Source organism: Myotis daubentonii, chromosome 9 (assembly GCF_963259705.1).
Source record: "Myotis daubentonii chromosome 9, mMyoDau2.1, whole genome shotgun sequence".
Classification (NCBI taxonomy): domain Eukaryota; kingdom Metazoa; phylum Chordata; class Mammalia; order Chiroptera; family Vespertilionidae; genus Myotis; species Myotis daubentonii.
In genome coordinates, this window is record NC_081848.1 from 79,110,589 (window position 1) to 79,129,695 (window position 19,107).

Genomic DNA, 19,107 nt, shown 5'->3' on the forward strand with positions numbered 1-19,107 from the left:
ATGGTTATATATATAACTATTAATATACTATTCTCATTAATGTTTAACTTTTTCCACACGAAGATATTTTTAGAGGAAATCTCTTAGTGATAATAAAAATATTAATATAGGCATTAAAAATTTTTTACGGTTTCCTTATAGCCACAAGAAGCAGCTGCTCAAGTCTGTTTCACACTGGGGAAGAATTTGAGAGAGAGAGAAAAAAGTTTAGGAAAGACATCTTTAGTTTCTGAGGCTGACTGGGACGTTTTGGTGTGGGGAGAGGGACCTCAGATGGGACCAGGCTCACAGCTCCCCAGGGGCCCAGTTCCACTGCTCAGCCAGGCAGGGGGGCGGGAGGGGGGAGGGCCTGCAATGGTGCCTCCAGGGTGCGGCTGGAATTGCCGCCGCCCCAAGCTGGGCCACTGGGGCACAGGTGAGCATGGCGCCCTGTGGGTGCGGCCCAGCTCTGACCCACCACTGGGCCTGCAGGTGGCAACGAGGCAACGCTCAGGGAGGGGTGCGATCAAGGCGGAAGAGCCCTGGGAACAGACCGGGCACCAGGCCAATCCCAGTGGGGCCCCTGATAGAGTGTGGAGGGAGGGAGAAAATGACCTTGGGCCGGGACCTGCAGGCAGCCGGGTTTCCAGGGAGAGGAAGGAAGGGCATTTGAAAAGAGGGTGACAGTCCAGCTTCCCAGGCACAAACCTGGAAGGCCAAGTGCAGGGAGAAGCAGGCAGGTGACCCTGGAGAGGCAGATGCCGTGCAGCTGCGTGTAGCTGGTGCGCTCTGGCCCAGATCACCTGCCTTCTTCTGCCGCAAAACCTGGGGCGGGGGCGGGGCGGGGGGGGGGGGAGGAATGTGAGGGTCGGGGCCAACTTTTAACTGCAAAGAAATGCAATTTAAAATAAGGAGGGATATCTATCGCCACCTTTGGTTTTGGCAAAGATTGTTAAAAGGGATAAGACAGCCTGAGCTGTGAGCTCCGGGAGACCAGGGCGCGCTCCCAGGCGTGGGCGGTAGATAGCTTTCCTAGAGGGCTGCCGGGCACCAGCATGTCACCAGAACGTCTCTCGTGCCTGCCCGTGGACCCGGCTGCTTCCCTTCTAGGGATTTAGAGGGAGAAACCGGCAGCTCACTACCACATCCGGGGCCAGTGCGGCTCTATTTATACCCGCATTGGTGAGGAGGGGCGGGAGGGGCTCAATGTCCACGCGGCGGGATAAATACGATGAAAAAACGCGGTCTTCCCCGAGCCCCGACGGGAACGCTGTCCACGACAGAAGCCAAATGAAAACCAAAGTTTTAACAAACAGCTCGTACCCTGTGACCGGGCTGAGAACAGCCTGGAAGTGTGCGCCAACAGTGAGCGGGAACCGCAGGGACTTCCACTTTCTCCCCAAATCCTCGTGCGGTAACCACCAAACAATTCCGACAGAAAGACGGAGGCAAGCGTGGACTGCTCATAACCAAAGGGAGAGCCTGACCTTGTTCGTAAACAGGTGCATCGACGGCGCACCTGCTGGCTGCAGACCACCAGCGCGGGCCTGGGAACGGGGCTGGCCGAGAGAGGGGCGGGGCTCCCGGGCGGGAAGCGCGGAGCCCTCGCTGCGCTGCGCGCGCTCTTCCTGGACGCCTCCCCCCGCCCCCCCCCCCCGCCCCGAGCTGGGCCGGGGCGCAGTTTCCACCCCCAGCCCCTCTCTGGAGCCGGCACGGGAGTCTCGGCCACTCTGTCACCACCTCCAGCCATTTCTTTCCCGGCATCTACTATGCTTTAGGCGCCTGTTTAGTTACTTGATGAAATCTTACCAAAGCCCCTCAAAAAAAGTGTTTTTATCCCAGTTAGCTGAGCAGGGCCCTCAGAAAGGTCACCGAAATTCCCGTTAGCGTGTGAGCCCCGCGAGCCACCCTGTATCAGCTGATCAGCTGTCCCTGGAGGGGAGGGAGGAGGGGAGATAAGGTTCCATTTCGGGCGTGGGCCCTGGAGTCAGCCCTGGGGCCAATGTCGGTCGCATCCATCTTCTTAGTTGTGTGATCGTGATCGTGGGCACCTTAGTGATTCCCCCGCCTCCTCCGCGGGCTGGGATCGGCTATTTATAGGGTTGCCATGAGGATTACACAGGGCAATGCCTCTAACGGGGCGAGCAGGAGCTGGGCACCGTGCTGAGCGCTCTGATGGGTATGGCCTTAAAGAGTTGGCCCACTTTTCAGATGAGCCAACTGAGGCTCGTAGAGGGAGGAATCTTGCTCTAGGCTCCATGCTGGTGAAACCTAGCGGTGAGCGCCAGTGAGAGCCTCAGTTTCCTCACCTGACTCACTCCCGGGGACGCCCCGCCGGGGCCCCGCCCCTCCTGATGTCCCGCCCCGTCCAGGTCCCGCCCCGGCCCGCCGCGCGTCCGGAGTCGCCGCCCTCACTCTCCACAGCCAATCCGCGGCGGCCGGCGGCGGCTGCATTCAGCCTGGCCCGCGGCCCTCCAGCTCCCGGCGCCGGATCGCTGCTCGCTCACTTCGCCGCCGCTGCTGCTGCCGCCGCACCCCCCGCCGCGCCTCCGTCCCGGACTCGGTAAGGCCCGACCGAAGCCGCGCGCCATGAGGAGGGCTGGGGAGCGCTGCCGGCGGGCGGCGGCGGGCTCCAGGGCGGGGAGCGCGCGGGGACTGCCGTGGCCCGAACCCAGGCAGAGGGGGGGCCCCCTTCTGAGCCGGGGCGCGGAGGGGAACCCCGGGTATCTCTCTTGGACAGCCGGGTCAGTAGAGAACCCGAAACCGGAGCGGGGCAGGGACCCCCCCAACCCCCGCAGTGTATTGGTCTGGGGGTCTTCCCAGGGGTCTGTCTGCACGCGGGCAGGTTCCATGCTGCGGCGGGAGGGATGATGCTCAACCCTCCGGACTTGGCAAGACGCCACCGGCCCGGGGCCAGCAGGCCACCAGCGTCCTCCCCCGCCCCACCTCCACCCACTCCCTAGGAGAGGGTCTGGGGGTCCGCCCGAGGGTCGTCGACCCGCAGGCAGGTACAGTGCAGGAGACAGAGATGGAGGGATGCTTGGTTTTCCGGACGTGGGCAGGACGAGTCCGGCCTGGAGCCATTTGGGCCGCGGCTTTCTTCACCGTCATCCAAACCCACCGTACGGAGTGGATTAGGTCTGGGGTACGACAGTCCCATGCAGGAGTCAGGGGACGCCAGGTCCTCGGAACTCCGAGGGGCACCCCCGCCCCCTCCCCCCTCTCCGGGCCCTCCCCGGCAGTGCAGCCTTCAGGACACGCCCTTGGCGCGGGTGCTCCACGCATGGGTACTGCAGATGCGGTCTGAGCGTCCGCGGTGCACGGGGTAGAGGCGCTGGGCCGGCGTCTCCGCTTGCGAATACCCCATCTCTCCCGTGCCACGCGGGTTTCAGGGCAGGTGGGAGCGAAGAACCTGCCCGAGGTCGCGCAGGGCCCGGGAGCTGCGGTGCCGGCGGGTGGGGGCGGCGTCACGTGACCAGGACCCACCCGGCCTGCGAGTCCCTAACCCCAACTCCCACTGCTGGTTTGTTTCGTTTTGTTCGCCGCGCTGTGTGTGGGTCAGCGTCTTTATAATGTAAATTGTGGTTGGCTTTCCTTGTAGAGAACAAAGATGACGACTGATTTTACTTTCATTTTTTTTTAACACCGTCAGTAAACAATGCCAAGTAATTCACCAGGTTGAATACTGGACAGATTTAATATTCCCAACTCGGGACAGGCTCCCAGTCCCTCTGGGCTCCGTGTATTAAAACATCCAAGGGCAGATGTCAGTAGAAAACCGGTAACTTTGTAAGTTACCGAAGAAAATGGCAGTTTCACCTTCTGAAACTTGTCTTTGTTACACCATTTTCTTGCACAGGCGTCCGATTTCTGGTCATTCCAGATATTCAAGCATGTTTATTTCCTTATAAACCACACACCGAATGAATAAAAAATATGGCCGAACTCGCTGGTCTTTTATTTATGCCAACAAGCGTCGCCCACCCCTCGCCGAGTTACTTTAGGTGACTTGCAGTGGGTGAGTGTGGTGTAGATACGAGGCCAGGAGGCTGATAACGCTCGTGGTGGAGGCGAGGGAGTGTCTGGGACCGACGCGTCTGATTGGGACGGAAGGCCGCACTTGGACGAGGGTCTGTGTGCCCTGCGGCTCTGTTTGCGAGCAAACGTCCGGTTTCGTCCTCCCCGTGCAGCGAGGTTCCACTGGACCTTGCACATGGGTCGCCATCTGAGCAGCTGTTTGAATCAGAAACAGGGCCATCGTTAGGAGCGCGCATACTTTGTATCAGAGTAGCAGAAACTGGCATCATGCACAGGTCAAAATAACCTTGCGACTTTGTACTGAAAACAAACGGCCTAGCCCGGAGGTGACGAGGAGAAACCTGGTGCCGCTGCGCCCTTGGCCTCGGCTCGGCCCAGTGCTCACCGAGCCGTCAAGCCTGGGCCTCCCGGGAGTCCTGGGGCGAAGGCCCGCGCTTACGCAACCCTGGCCCCGTGTTGCCCATTCATAGAAACGCCGTTAATTAAGTTTTCCTGGTGCGTCCCGGCGAGCCCCTTCCGGACGCGCTCCCGGCTGGCGGGGGCGCGGGGCTGCGTTTCGGGTGTGGGATGTCGCCGGGCACACTAAGTTCTCAGCTGCCCCGAAGGCTGAGCACGCAGGCCTCGGCCTTCCGAGGAGGCACCGCGTTCCGCTCGCGGTCGCCTGGGTGGCAGCGCTGGCCGCGCGCGCCCGAAAGCAGCGGCAGGTCTCTCCGGAGGCGCGGCGGGTGGAACAGGATCTGAGCGCCCGGGGCACGCCAGGCCGGGGGCGGGGCTCCCGCTAACCTTTCCCCTACTTTTTCTCCGCCGTCACGTGACCCCCGCGGCGGGCGGGGGAGGGGGCGGGGTGTTTGGGGCGCTGTTGCTGGCAGAGCCTTAGAGAACGCGTTCCAACGGAGCAATTAGGCGCAGCCGGAGCTCCAAAGGCGGTGGGAAGGTGGGAGGCGGAAACGCGCGCCCGCTCCGGCCCGGAGCTGGTTCTGCACTTTGATCGGGAGCATTTTTTTTTTTTTTTTACCCTTTGTTGGAAAAAATGTTTAGTCACTCTGCATGGTTGTTATTGGCAGGCCAGCATTTTGTTGCCGATGGGAGCCTGGACTTGAATTCCGGAAGAAGTGCGGTTTTAAGAATAACATTGTTATTCAAACTAGTATGTTTGAAGTGTGTTTCAGAAATAACCCTCACACTTGACTGAGGCTTCTGCTCCTTTTGAGTGGCCTGGGCCAGGTCTTTTCTGTTTTAAAGATAAGTCCGACCAAGGACACGGTGTATGGGGGGTGGGGTGCAGGAGTCGGCCTTCTCACTCGGGGTTCCCCCTGCAGAACACACCGCTGTTCTGTTCGCAGTTTCTCTGATGATTCCAGAAATAATCGAGGCCGTACAGGGAGTGCTTAAAAAAACAACTGTTACTTAACACCAGTAAGGAACGTTTTCTGCTGTTGATTTGTAACATTTTGTGAACTTCACCTTCCACCCCAAGCAAATATCAGGTGGATCCTGGGTTCCCAGCAAGCCCTGGGCGCCGGCCAACGTGACCTGTTTGGGTGACTGGGGGCCTCAGGGTTACGGAATGTCCACTTTTGCTTGTGTGTGTTATTTTTATGTCCTGCAGGGTTGTTTCCTGAAGTTGATCATTGAAAGAAGTGGTGCTGCTGAGTGAGGCCTGCCCCTCCCAGTTGTATGGCAGGGTCACAGACACCTGGAGGGTTGGGAAATAGGCCGGCTACTGCCCTCCTTCCCAAGGATTATCGACTAATTGTTGGACACGGAGTTCTTTAGGTAATAAGGAAAAGAATGTCCCATGCTCTTCATGTGGTCATTCACCCACGCACCCACCCCAGGAACCTGAGGGGCATCCTGGTTCCCTCCGACTGTCTCCCAAGCCCACCTGCTACTTCTGCTTCCTAAATGGCCCCTAAGCTGGCCTTCATCCCCATTTCCCTGAGCCAGAGCAGCATTCGGATATTTGTCGAACAAACTAGAGAATGTTTGAGAGCCTCTCTGTCCCGGATTGCTGCAACCCCCTAAGGTGATGGGGATCCGTTGGGCGCAGGAAGCTGGTGCCAGGTCAGCCAGAAGAGGCGGAAGCTGTTGGCTCCTTCCTCACCATGCACCTTGCTTTTCCCTATCACTGTGATCAAGGACGTCTGGCCTGGATACCAGTGAGCTCATTCATTCCCCACATCAAAGGGAAGGACTCCCCTCTGGCTCTCACCAGTCCTGGCTTCCCGAGGGGTCCTGTGGCTCTTGGTCCTCAGCACATGCACAGCATTCCGCACATTTCTGAGGTTTCAAGTTAGGGGTTGATTGGCTCTCTTTAGAACCCTTCGCACCTAGTTAAAAAAAAGTAATGCATGTTGCCCTGGCTGATTTGGCTCAGTGGACAGAGCATTGGCCTGTGGACTGAAGGGTCCCAGGTTCGATTCCGGTCGGGGGCACGTGCCCAGGTTGCGGGCTCAATCCCCAGTGTGGGGTGTGTAGGAGGCAGCTGACCAATGATTCTCTCTCCGAAGTGATGTTTCTGTCTCTCCCTTCCCCTCTGAAATCAATAAAAAAATATTTTTAAAAAAGGTAATGCATGTTTGTGTTAAACGCAAACACAAAATAACCTTGCTTTTAAGAAATGGGCATGTGCTCTAACTCAGATGTTGCTTTTTATGGGAGAATTCTCATTTCTAAAGTTAGGCGCTTGCCACTGAATTCCCCAGGTGTTAGCTCCTCTGCTGCCCTTAGAAAGATTTAATGTGCATAGTGTGGGTCTCTTTCTACCTTCTCCAGCACACCTTGAGTAATGTGAGGTGCAGTAAGGTACGTGTAAAATAAATCGGTGACACTGCAGAAAGGTAAATGTCCAGGACATCGGCCGAGGTCCCAGACCCTGGGTGTGGGCATTGAAAGAGGAAGAAGGCGAATCCACATGGACGCCCACATTCTCAGCACCCGCTACAGTGGGAGGGGAGAAAGGCTGTTCCTGTGGGAACACCTGACGTGGACTTGGTCCCGTCACTCGCTCTTCCGTTGGTGTGAGGTCGTGGGTGTCACGCGTGCAGACGGTCCTGATGGTTTGCCTTAGGATTGGATGTTGTGTTCTGAGCGCTCTGAAAGTAGGCAGGGCTCAGCTCGGATGTCATTAAGTGCATGTTCAAGTTACAATGCGTTTATGGGGATATGAAGTCAAGGAGCATCTGTACTTTATGTGCCAATAAACGGATCTTACAAAAGGCGATGTGACCTTTTCTCAAAGGGGACGCACGCACATGTGTGCACGTGTGACTGAGTAAGTGGCTGAGTTGGAAGAGGAACCCAGATCTGTGTTCTCCAAAGCCTGTCGCCCTCCCTTTTTCCGCTGCTTTGCAGACCGCCACCCCACCCCACCCCTCACCCCCCCCCCTCCCGTGCCCATTGGACGTGATGCTGAATCAGCCCTGGAGGTTTCTGGGTTTCCATTTCCTCATTTGGGCAGTGGTGCCCTGACACCTGACGTCCTAATACACGGTTTTATGAGGGCCCAGTAAGAGGCCAGGCCTGAGAGGAGTTTTCGGGGTCGGGGATGAATACAGGTCCTCGCACGCAGTGCGGGGCTGCAGGTGGGTAGACGGTGTCCTGCAGTGCCTCCCCAAGTCCGGTTGTACTTCCGGGTGCAAAGGTGAAGTATGCGTGGGAAATTGGGGCACTCCCCAATGGTTTTAGAAGCATTTGTAACACTGGCATCCTGGTAGGGGGAGAGATTGGGGAATCTCGGGGCAGGTGCACGCCTCTCCCTGCAATCATGCTGACGGGGTTCTTTACAAAAATGTGACCCGCAGTGAGCTTTCCCCAATTCTTGTGAAGATCTAGTTTCTCTGTTTGATTACCTAGTTCTTGCTGATGTGGGGCAATATAGGCTTAACCTTGAATTTGCTTTTGATTCTATAGACTCATTGCTTTCCGAGAGCCGTAGAAAAATATGATTCAGAATTCCCTTTGTGACCTGGCTTGACTCTGCACATTTACTCAGTAACTGTAAATGGTTTAATCATAAGATACTTCATTGCAAGAAATTAGCCCTTTAAAAAATGCAACTGTTGAATGCCCAGTCATGAATTGAAGATAAAATGTTTCGTAAGTGAAAGTTCCCGCCCGCCCAGGCACAGAAGGTGAGCTTTGAGCCGCCCCACAGTCTGTCTGTGGTGCCATCAGGTTGGGGGAATAGCAGTTTGTAGGTGTTTGTGTTCACACTTTCTGAAAAAGCAAACACACTAGAGCACAGTACAGACCGGCACTTCTGCATGGGGGGGGGGGGGGGACGTGGCCCGCGGGGTGCACGGAGGGTTCCCGCCCACAAAGGAGTGGACAGGGCCGTTTGTTTCTTCTCCCTGTTACTGCTAATTGTTGCTGCACCTGACTTCTCGCCCTCGTCAGCAGCACAGCAGCAGGAATACCAAATGCCAAGCAGGAAGAAGGGGCCGGGGAAGAGTCCTGCACAGGCGGGGCTCAGGGACACCCCCGGGCTGGAGATGCCCTTCCAGGTCCTTCCTGGTACTGGCCTTGACGTGCTTTGGGTAGCAGTGCCCGGGCGGGCCTGGTGCCACCTCGGTAGGCATGCATGGCAGGGGTGTGGCTTTCCCACGTGGGAGCTGGTACTTCCAGGTGCAAACAGAACCCTCCTGGGCGTCGCTCACCAGACCGTATGTGCTGTCAGTAATAACTGCGCTGCCGCTCGCTAAAGATGACACTGCTCATTCTCCTCCTCCTCCTCCTCCTCCTCCTCCTCCTCCTCCTCCTCCTCCTCCTCGGCTTCTTCTCTCAGGGGTGTTCCCAGCCATGGTGGCCCGCGTGTCGCACACACTCAGCCTGGTGAGGGCCAGGGCTGTGCTTCTGGAGACCCTGCCTGGCGCGCGTGCTGTGCTAAGCTGTCGCTCCCTGTGGGTAACCTTTTCTTAGAGCACTCCCAGCTCAGTAATTTACCTCGACGTGAGATGGGCCCGCTGGCAGCTGGATTCCTTTTATTTTTTTTAATCCTCACCTGAGGATATCTTTTTATTGATTTTGGAGAGAGAGGAACATCGATCAGTTGCCTCTCCACATGTGCCCCAGCAGGGATCAAACCCGCGACCTTTTGGAATACGGGACAATGCTCCAACCAACTGAGCCACCCGGCGAGGCCGTCCGCTGGATTTTAATAGAGGCAGGGCCAGCTCCTGCGTGGCGGGCGAGGAATTGCGCAATTCTAGCGGAAAGGCGAGCATGTGAATAGTTTTAGAGTTGGCACTGTCGCGTTTGCAGTTACTGTAGTTTTGTTGCTGGCTGCAGTCATATCATTTTGGTTCCAATAGGGTGACCTAATTTCATATCTGTGTTGTAACTTTAGGAACCTTAAGTGGGACTTTTTTTTTTTTTTTAAGATAGAGAAACATCCATGTGAGAGAAAAACATTGATCAGTTGCCTCCCGCCTGCACCCCAAGCGGGGGTTGAACCCAAGAAATCTAGGAATGTGCCCTACCAGGCATCGAACCAGCGACCTCTCAGCGCATGGGATGATGCTCAGCCAACTGAGCCACAGGAGCCAGGGCTGGAATTTTCATATGGTGGATTTACCACTTCACTTGGGAGGTAAGAGTGTGCCTTTTGAGCTGGACCTGAGTCTGATGCCCAGCTCTGCTCTTTGCCCACTGTGATGTCGGGCAAGTTTCTTGACCCCCAAGCCTCGGTCTTCTCATCCGTAAATGAGGGTAACAATGGTACCTACTTCCCAGGGGTCTAGTGGGAATTAAATGGGCCAATGCAGGTGAATGTGATCCCATTGTCCGCCGTATGCCAGAGTTTGGTGGAAAGAATATTTTGTGTCTTCGTTGTTAATAGCACAAAATCTGTGTGCCTTCTCTATCTACCCGCCTACATGTATGTACCTTTCCACCGGACCCGGCCTCTCTCCCTCTCTGTTCATTTTCAAGGCGATGTTGAAAGTCTTCTGACGACACCCATTCCGTCGCATATTTCGGTTACTATAATGACTGTATTCTTGGAATCCCAGTGTCGTCACAGGGCAAGTTTCCTGTTTGTTTTATGTTACGGAGATTTCCACATCTCCCCCTGGGCAAGCTTTGTAGTCTGGCACCAAACTTTTCACTATGATGACCTTTCACTTCCTTTCCATAACGGGCTCCCTGTTCGGGCTCCCTGTTCGGGACCTGGGGTGGGGGGTGGAGGGTATTTGGGAGGGCGGAGGCCCCTGTCTGCCCGTGGGCCCGGTCTTCTCCTCCAGGGAGACAGACCTGGCTTCTGGGTGGCTTCTATCAGGATGTGTAGGCCGCTGAGGGGAAAGGCTTTAGGTGAGAAGGAATTGCTTGTGGACAGCAGGACAAAGTGAATGCATTTGAAAAGCACAGTACCGACCAAATGATTGGCCCAGGGTTTTGGGGGGGGAGGCGTTGGGCAAAATGTTTAAATTGAAGGTCATCTTACCAAAGCTGAATGAGCGCCCCCCCTCCCCAAATCATCCGTTTGGCATTCAGTGTTAGAGAACTAACTGTCTTCGGCCCGTGATTTGATTCAGAGAATTAAACAGGGATGCGTGTGTGTCCTGGAGCAGCTTGCTTTTTTTTTTTTAATATATTTTTATTGATTTCAGAGAGGAAGGGAGAGGGAGAGAGAGAGAGATAGAAACATCGATGATGAGAGAGAATCTTTGATCGGCTGCCTCCTGCACACCCCCTACTGGGGACTGAGCCTGCAACCCGAGCAGGTGCCCTTGACCGGAATCAAACCCGGGACCCTTCGGTCTAAAGGCAGACGCTCTGTCCACCGAGCCAAACCGGGTAGGGCCTGGAGCAGCTTCTAACTGATGTTGGGAGATTAAACCAATACTTTACAAGTGGCAGTCGCCGGCAGGGCAGGTGGCACTGTTGGATGTTTCCGGTAGAATTCTTCTATCTTGGGAATGTGGATTCTGTCCACACAAGAAGCAGCTAAACCTGTAGAGAATTTTTATGAGAGTTTATTTGAGCCAATCTGACAACAGATGACATATGCCTGGGAGCAAGATCTCAAAGGCTCAGGCTTTTCTCACGCCTTGAGATTAAGGAGGGGACAAGGAAGATCACCTTGGAGGTGGGACAAAGCCAAGGTGGGGATCGGAGGACAGGTTTGGTGCCTTGGGGCTGTGGACTGCTACTTCCCGAAGCACAGAAAACACTGCAGGCTGGTTAGGTAGAAAGGCCTGTTAACCTAGATCAGTGGTTCTCAACCTTCCTGATGCCATGACCCTTTAATACAGTTCCTCATGTTGTGGTGACCCCCAACCATAAAATTATTTTCGTTGCTACTCCATAACTGTAATTTTGCTACTGTTATGAATCGTCATGTAAATATCTGATATGCAGGATGTATTTTCATTGTTACAAATTGAACATAATTAAAGCATAGTGATTAATCACAAAACAGTATGTAATTATATATGTGTTTTCCAGTGGTCTTAGGCCACCCCTGTGAAAGGGTCGTTCGACCCCCAAAGGGGTCGCGACCCACAGGTTGAGAACCGCTGACCTAGATGCACAGAAACAATGGACAAGGCCTGCTTAAGGCAAAGATAAACTGAAAAGTTATAGGTCTGGGGCGTGACTCCCCACCAGGACCTGCCCAGTTAGGAATGGGTGATCAGCTCACCCTGTGAGGTTACACAATTCAAAGGCTGACCAGAGCAGGCCCTGGGAGAGGGAAGCTCCAAGTCAGGTGTGAGGCAGGTGTGAAGCAGGAAAGTAAAAACGGATGGAGAAGCAGGCCTCTCAGCTGTGAGTTCCCAGGCCTGGCCCAGGCGACCGGGAGAATGAGCTTGGGAAGGTGTAGGGAACAGCTAAGAGCAGCATGATATTTGGATGATATATATATATATATATATATATATATATATATATATATATATCCTATATAATAAAAGCCTAACATGCAAATCAACTGAATGGCAGAATGACCGGTTGCTATGACACACACTGACCACCAGGGGGCAGGCACTCAATGCAGGAGCTGCCCCCTGGTGGTCAGTGCGCTCCCACAGGGGGAGCACCGCTCAGCCAGAAGCCAGGCTGATGGTTGATGAGCGCAGTGGCAGTGGCCTCCGCTGCAGGTGGGTGGTAAGAAGCGAGGGGTTCCGGACTGCAAGAGGGATGTCTGACTGCTAGCTTAAGGGATCAGTACTAAGCCAGCAGGAGGACATTTTCCCCAAGGGGTCCTGGACTGCAAGAGGGTGCAGGCTGGGCTGAGGGACGCCCCCCTTCCCCAGTGCACAAATCTTGTGCACTGGGCCTCTAGTATATATATATTTAAATATGTTTTCATTGATTTCAGAGAGCAAGAGAGAGGGAGAGAGCGATAGAAACATCAATGATGAGAGAGAATCATTGATCAGCTACCTCCTGCACGTCCCACATTGGGGATCAGGCCGAAAACCGGGCCTGTACCCTGACTGGGAATTGAACCATGACTTCCTGGTTCATAGGTCAATGCTCAACCATTAAGCAACACCAGCCAGGCAGTAGGAGATTATTTTAAAAAAAAAAATTTTTTTTTTTAATTTCAGAGAGGGAATGAGAGATAGAAACATCAATGATGAGAGAGAATCATCGGCTGCCTCCTGCACGCCCCCCTGCTGAGGATCGAGCCCACAACCCGGGCATGTGCCCTTGACTGGGAATCGAACCCAGGACCTATCAGTCTGCAGACCGATGCTCTATCCACTGAGCCAAACCAGCTAGGGCCAGGCAGGATATTTTTAAAAATGGATTTTTAGAGAGAGAGGAGAGAGAGAAATGAGAAACATCCGTTTTGTTCCACTTATTTACAAATGCATTGGTTGGTTCTTGTACCAGTATGTGCCCTGACAGGGGCTCAGCCCTGCAACCTTGGGGTATGGGAACGGTGCTCCACCCACTGAGCTACCCAACAGGACAGAGATGTGGATTTTTAAAATGGTGATAAACGGGTCCTTGTTCTCACTCGGAGCCTCTTCTTCTGGGCCTGGGTGTTTTCCTGAGAGCCGGTTAGCGAGGGATGCTTGGTGCTCTGTGCGGACCTCGCAGAATCCCTCTCCCTCAGTGGCCCTCGGGATGGTCTCCCGGTTCCCAGGCTCTGCTGGGGGCTTTGGCCCAGGTGTGTTCCAGGAAGGAGGTCCGTGCCAGCCCCCCTGGGGGTGGGGCTCCAGGTGGGTGCGCTCCACCTGCCGCCCCGGAAGTGGTTTCTGGAAAGTGAAGGTGCGCAGCCCCCAGGGCCTCCTCCTGTCACCCAGCCAGCCCTGGGGGGGAGCAGCCAACTGCTTCCCCTGGAGGTGCTTCCCCCGTCACCCTGTTCCCTGCAGGAGCTGCTCACGCTGATGGGAGGGGACAGTGACTGACGGGCAAGAGGCGAAGCTCTCTTTTCTTCCATGTTCTCTTCTCATCTCTTCTCTGTGACCTTTCTTTCCCCTTCTCCTTGCTTTTCTTGCCAGTCCATGCGTTCTCCCTGGAGCCACCTGTAACTCGGGCGCAGGTGCACGTTCTGTGCAGGCGTGTCCCCGCGGCCATGCCGCGTGGCTTTGCCCCCAGGGAAGCCACCTCTCTCCACCCAGGTAGATGGGTGCCCAGCTGGGGATGGTGGTGGGGGGTGCATACCTCTCCAAACCAGCAGGTGTCGAGTGAGGCCCGGGCTCCGTGGGCAATGGTGTGGCGGTCAGCAGTGGTGGGGACGGTGGGGAAAGATGGCCAGATTCATCCTCAGTGGACGTGCTGTGGAGACGTGCTGAGACAGCCAGCCTTGTGCGCAGGCAGAAGTTAAAGCCCCCGGCAGGGCCTGCGGTGCAGAGGGGCCCCAGCTCCAGAGACAGGGCAGTGGTGGCAGCAGCAGCAGGTAAGGAGTCAGACCATCGAGCACCTGGAGACCTGATCCAGGAGGAAGTGGCTGGTGCCCGAGACGGCTGGTTTAGTTGTGCCCTGCCTGTGAGACCCCAGCCCCAGAGGCGGTGGGGCCGCTGCTCACCTGACCTTTGCCGCTCCCCTGGAGGGCTGGAGGGATACCGAGGAGAGGCTGTCCAGGGTAGGTGGCCCGGATGCAGACCCAGGCCTGGCCTGCCAGCTGGCCCCAGGGCCTTCCTCTCACAGTGGGTGCGGGTTCCCAGCTGGGCTCAGCCCCTGCCGGGGTGTGTGTGTCTGGGACGCCAGGGGGAGCTGCAGACGGCAGTCTCGGGTCAGTGCACCAAATGCTAACAGCTGCCCACTCCGGGAGGGGAGGCGGTGTTAGGGGTTCCTCCGTGTTTGCCGTGCGTCGAGACTTAAAATGTAAAGACAGAGGACCGTCCTCCTAATTGCCCGTGAGTTTATTAACCGCTTGCCTCCTCCCCCGGGAGCTTCGCCAGGCAGGTGGATTAGCTGCAGGGAGGGCACTCCAGGTGGCCCGGTCCTGGTTTCGCTGCTGGCACTCCCGCCCCATGCTGGGAGGCTGCCGACCTGATTGGCCTCAGCAGCTGTCCATCTAGACGGGCAGGATGGCTTTCAGCAGGCCTGGGAGCCTCCATCGGAGCAGGAACATTCTAACTCTGACCCGGGGGTTCCAGAAAACGGCCGGCTGTTTTCCAAAGGGGCTGCACGTTGTGCATCCACCAGCGCTGGTGGGACCTGCTTCCCCCTCCCCCTCGCCAGCCCTCCTCACAGTCCTGTCGGTTGTAGCCATGCTGGTGGGTGTGACATGGCCTTTGTTTTTTCTTACATAGATTTTACTTATTTTTTATGTTATCCTCCCCTGAGGATGTTTTCTATGGATTTTATTTTCAAAATTTTTGAAGGATTTTGGAGAGACGTCACTCCAGCCTGCGGAGCCACCTGGCGAGGGCTTGCTGTGGTTTTGGCCTGCGTGTCTCTGACGGCGACAGGAGGCCGTATTCCAGATATAAATACTGTTAAGCACCCACGGACTGAGGTGGCATTTTAGCTCATTAGAGTGGCACAGGGAGCTTTTCAGGCCTCTGGACGACCGTTCACTAATTCCCCCCGCTTAGGGCTGGAGGAGGGACAGGCCGGCTCAGGACAGCCATCGTGGCTACTGCACAACGAGAAACAAGTTGTGTGTTTCAGGGGCATGTAGGACTCTCATATTGGTCATTAGGCTGAACCAGTCAAAACAAGCAAATCCTGAGTTAAAGGCAGTTCTGACAAGGCCGTAGGGAGCTGTAGGCGCGCTCAGTCCGCCTCTCCCAGCGGCGGCCGGGCTCCTGAGTAAAAGCCCGCGAGCGCCTTCACACAGAGTTGCCCACAAACACCAGGTTTCTATTGAATCGGCTGCCACTGGGGATCCCCTCGCGTCCTGTGCCAAGCCCTTGAGAGATCGTGCGCATCCTCGTAGGGTGGCCGGTCACATCATTTTATCCGCCGTGATGCCCGCTGCGCAGAATCCTGGCTTGGGTGGGGTGCGGGGCTGAGTGGCCGGGAGGCCCTGGGGGAATCTTACAGCCGTTCACTAACTCCCGTGGATGTTTTTTGAGACATGGGTGCAGAGCTGTTGGTTTGGGTGCCGTCTTCAATATTCACAATCACCTGTGCCAAGCCTTTGCCTAGAGAGCTTGCTGCTTTCAGAAGCCGGGTCTAGCCCTGGCCGGGTAGGTCGGCTGGTTGGAACGTCGTCCCATACACCAAAAGGCTGTGGGTTCGATTCTCAGTCAGGGCACATACCTCGGTTTCGGGTTTGAGCTATATGGGAGGCAACCAGTCAATGCCTCTCTCTCCGAAATTGGACAGGCTCCGGCAGCTTGCTCCGTGTCTGCCAAATAGTATGTGAATATTCTGGAGTGCTTGCAGATTACAGTAAGCTAAGGTTATACCGTGGTTGTTGTGTTTTGGGGGTTTTTTTGTTTATTTGTTTATAGGGTTTTTTTGGTTTGTTTTTCCAAAATCTTTATAACAGACATTCCCAGGTGTGCCCACCCCGGCCTGTCCCTCTGCCCCCGGCGACATCAGACGTGAAGGAAGAAGCAGCCACAGCGCAGGCCTTTGCGTCCCAAAGGCAGACCGTGCAGGGATGTGGCCGGGCACGCCCAGTCCTGCACTCCCGCCCCCGCCTGTCCTCCCGCCCTGGGCCTCTCCCTGGCTGGGAAGGGCTCCGCTGGGCAGATGGCTCATCCTGACGCCTGTTAGGAGCGGGCAGCCTCCTGTCCCCTCCGTTCCCACTCGGGGCCACTTGCCTGGAACACCCCCAGCCTCTTCCTGGTCTTGCCTCCCTGGCCCACCCCCGAGGCCCACGCCCTGTTGAACGAACAAATGAATGACAGTCCCGTGCCTTTCCCGGACCTGCTCAAGGCATCGTTTGGTCTGGTCAGCTGAAGATCAGGCTGATTTGACTTTTGTAACTGGGCATCTTTATAACCGTCCCACCTCTGCACGTAATAGGCTTAAATGGGTAAAAAAACGGGGGAAATTGCACATAATGAGAAAAGACACCATGCAATTTTAGGTTCTTATTATGGTGCGGGATGATTTTTTCCTCTCTTAGCTGCCTTTAAAATACACACATATATATATTTTATTCCAGAGAGGTAGGGAGGGGAAGTGAGAGATAGAAACGTCAATGATGAAAGGGAGTCATTGATCGGCTGCATCCTGTATGCCCCCACCTCCCCCCACTGGGGATCGAGTCCACAACCCAGGCATGTGCCCTTGACTGGAATCGAACCCAGGACCCTTCAGTCCACAGGCCAACACCCTGTCCACCGAGCCAAACCAGCTGGGGCTCTTAGCTGCCTTTGTATCCACCTTATCCACGTGCTGCTCTGTGCAGACGGTTCAGGAGATGGTGGGCTCGCTCACCCTCAGAAGGCGGCAGAGGGCCCGGCAGGTGGGGGAGGCTGTGAGGGCAGTAGCAGCTTCTAGGGGCCTCGTGTCCCTGGAAGATGGGAGCCTGGGTGATGGGAGACAAAGGACATACTGTAGACTCTGAAAAAGCTCAAATGAAATGTGCTTTCGTGGGCGTGGGCGGGGGCGGGGGCGGGGGGGGGGGGCGGGGGAGCCTGCCCCGGGTCTGTGCCCGGTCGGGTAAGTGCTCCCGGAATGTTCGACCCCTTGGGGCTTGATTGTGGTCCCAGCCTCCGAGGAGGAAGGCCAGCTCCGTCCCAGGCTTCCGGGTCTGGCTCTCATGGTGCCCGAAGTCGTTTCTCAAGGCACCGAGCACTGGCACACCGGAGGCCAAGGTGTCGGTCCGCCGCCCTACCTGAAGATAAGGGTTCAGGGCCTCAGTGACTCATGTGCGGCCTCCAGGTGGCTGGAGGGCAGGGATTGAATTTGCTCTGCTGCACAGCCACCACCTTCCTGTGTCAGCTGGGTGGGGCCCGGGCTGCTGGCCAGGAGGGGGAGCTGGTGGGAGGGCCAGGGCCAAGGGTCGGAGGGTAAGGGTTTCCGGGGGTAAGGACAAGTTACGCTCCTATATAATCCTCTCCGTCTCTTCCCAGGAGACCCTAGAGATGGCAGAGGCTCACCAGGCTGTGGCCTTCCAGTTCACGGTCACTCCCGACGGCATCGACCTGCGGCTGAGTCATGAGGCGCTTAAGCAGATCTATCTGTCCGGACTTCATTCCTGGAAGAAGAAGTTCATTAGGTTCAAGGTTTGCAGCCACCTGTTTAAATGGGGGCCGTCTCCCCTGGGTGCTTTTGCAGTGTCCACATTTCTGAGGGGTAACTGGCACGTAATTCGTGTCTTCGTGGCACGTCAGGCTCATGAGACACGTTGACATATATTGACTCGCTGAATTCTTCCGTGCTGGAGGCAGGTGGGGCCCCGTCAGGCAGGTGAGGGGGTCAGGGCTCAGAGAGGGCGAGTGGCCCACTTGGTGGGAGCAGAGGGAGGACGAGCTCCCGTGCCTCCTGCTCACCTTCTGGAATCGTGGTGTTTCCGGCGAAGCTGCAGGGAGTCTGTGGAACAGGTGTCTCGTTGATAAAATAGTCAAACATTGACAGATATGCACGCCCATCCAAGGGCAGCTGCCTTCCCACGTTCTCAGTTCTGTTTCCTCGGAAGAGGACAGTTAATCCCTATTTTAAGCACGTGTCTCGTTTTTAATTTAGTTTATTTTAAAAATCACAGAAGGAGGGGTGGAGGTGGAGGAGGGCATGGAGGAGGTGGAGGAGGGTAAATGATGATGGAGGAAAAATAAGAGAGGAAAACAAAGTAAAAATCACAGAAGGAATAAACAATGCCATGTTTAACAAATTCAAGCAAATGAAAGGGCATCAAGTGAAAAGTGAGTGTCCCCCCTCTCCCGCCCCCTCAGGGTAGATTGCACAGTCGGTGTTTTCTGTATGTTGTTGATTTTTTTTTTTTTTTTTTTGAGAGAGAGAGAGAGAGAGAGAGGAAGGGACGGGGAGAGATAGAGAAACATCGATGTGAGAGAGACACATAGATTGGTTGCCTCCCACGTGTACCCCTGGCCAGGGCCGGGGATTGACCCTGCAACCAGTATGCGCCCTTGACCGGAATTGAACCTGGGACCCTTTAGTCCGTGGGCTGATACTCCAACCGCTGAGCCAAACCGGCCAGGGCCAGTTGGTGCCTGTATCCTCATTTTCCTTTTTAGAGGGTGGCAAAAGGCCGGGAGCGAGAGTAGGTGAGAGCAGTGACATGGGAGGCGGCCCTGGCTGGGCAGGTGCGCCTGGGCTTAGCTTGTGGGTTCTGGGGCCCAGGTACCAGAGGGATCACATCCTGTCCCCCAGTGGGCACCGGAAGTGGAGGAGGACGCCGAGAGCTCCTCATTACTTACAAATGGAAAATAGAAAGTGGGGGGCAGAGGGGTGGCCGTCATTTCAACCCAGTGGAAATACTGTTCCTGATTTTATTTTGTTTTTTTAAAATGTATTTTATTGATTTTTTACAGAGAGGAAGGGAGAGGGATAGGGAGTTAGAAACATCGATGAGAGAGAAACATCGATCAGCTGCCTCTTGCACACCCCCTACTGGAGATGTGCCCGAAACCAAGGTACATGCCCTTGACCAGAATCGAACCTGGGACCCTTTAGTCTGCAGACCGATGCTCTATCCACTGAGCCAAACTGGTTAGGGCTGTTCCTGATTTTAAAGACCTTGTTGTGCAGCCGAGAAAGCGAGAACAA

At 55.6% G+C, this 19,107-nt stretch overlaps 1 protein-coding gene across 2 annotated transcripts in view; it reads left to right on the forward strand.

The window, feature by feature from the left end:
- Positions 1 to 7,940: 7,940 nt before the first annotated feature.
- Positions 7,941 to 19,107, forward strand: part of CPT1A (carnitine palmitoyltransferase 1A) — a 38,858-nt gene continuing 27,691 nt past the window's right edge. The window contains exons 1-2 of one of the 2 annotated variants that reach the window (XM_059709844.1): positions 7,941 to 8,016; positions 17,454 to 17,606. In XM_059709844.1, the coding sequence (XP_059565827.1) occupies positions 17,466 to 17,606 (141 nt within the window). In that variant the 5' untranslated portion in view covers positions 7,941 to 8,016; positions 17,454 to 17,465. The remainder of the gene's footprint in view (positions 8,017 to 17,453; positions 17,607 to 19,107) is intronic. The other variant, XM_059709843.1, reaches the window with a different exon arrangement.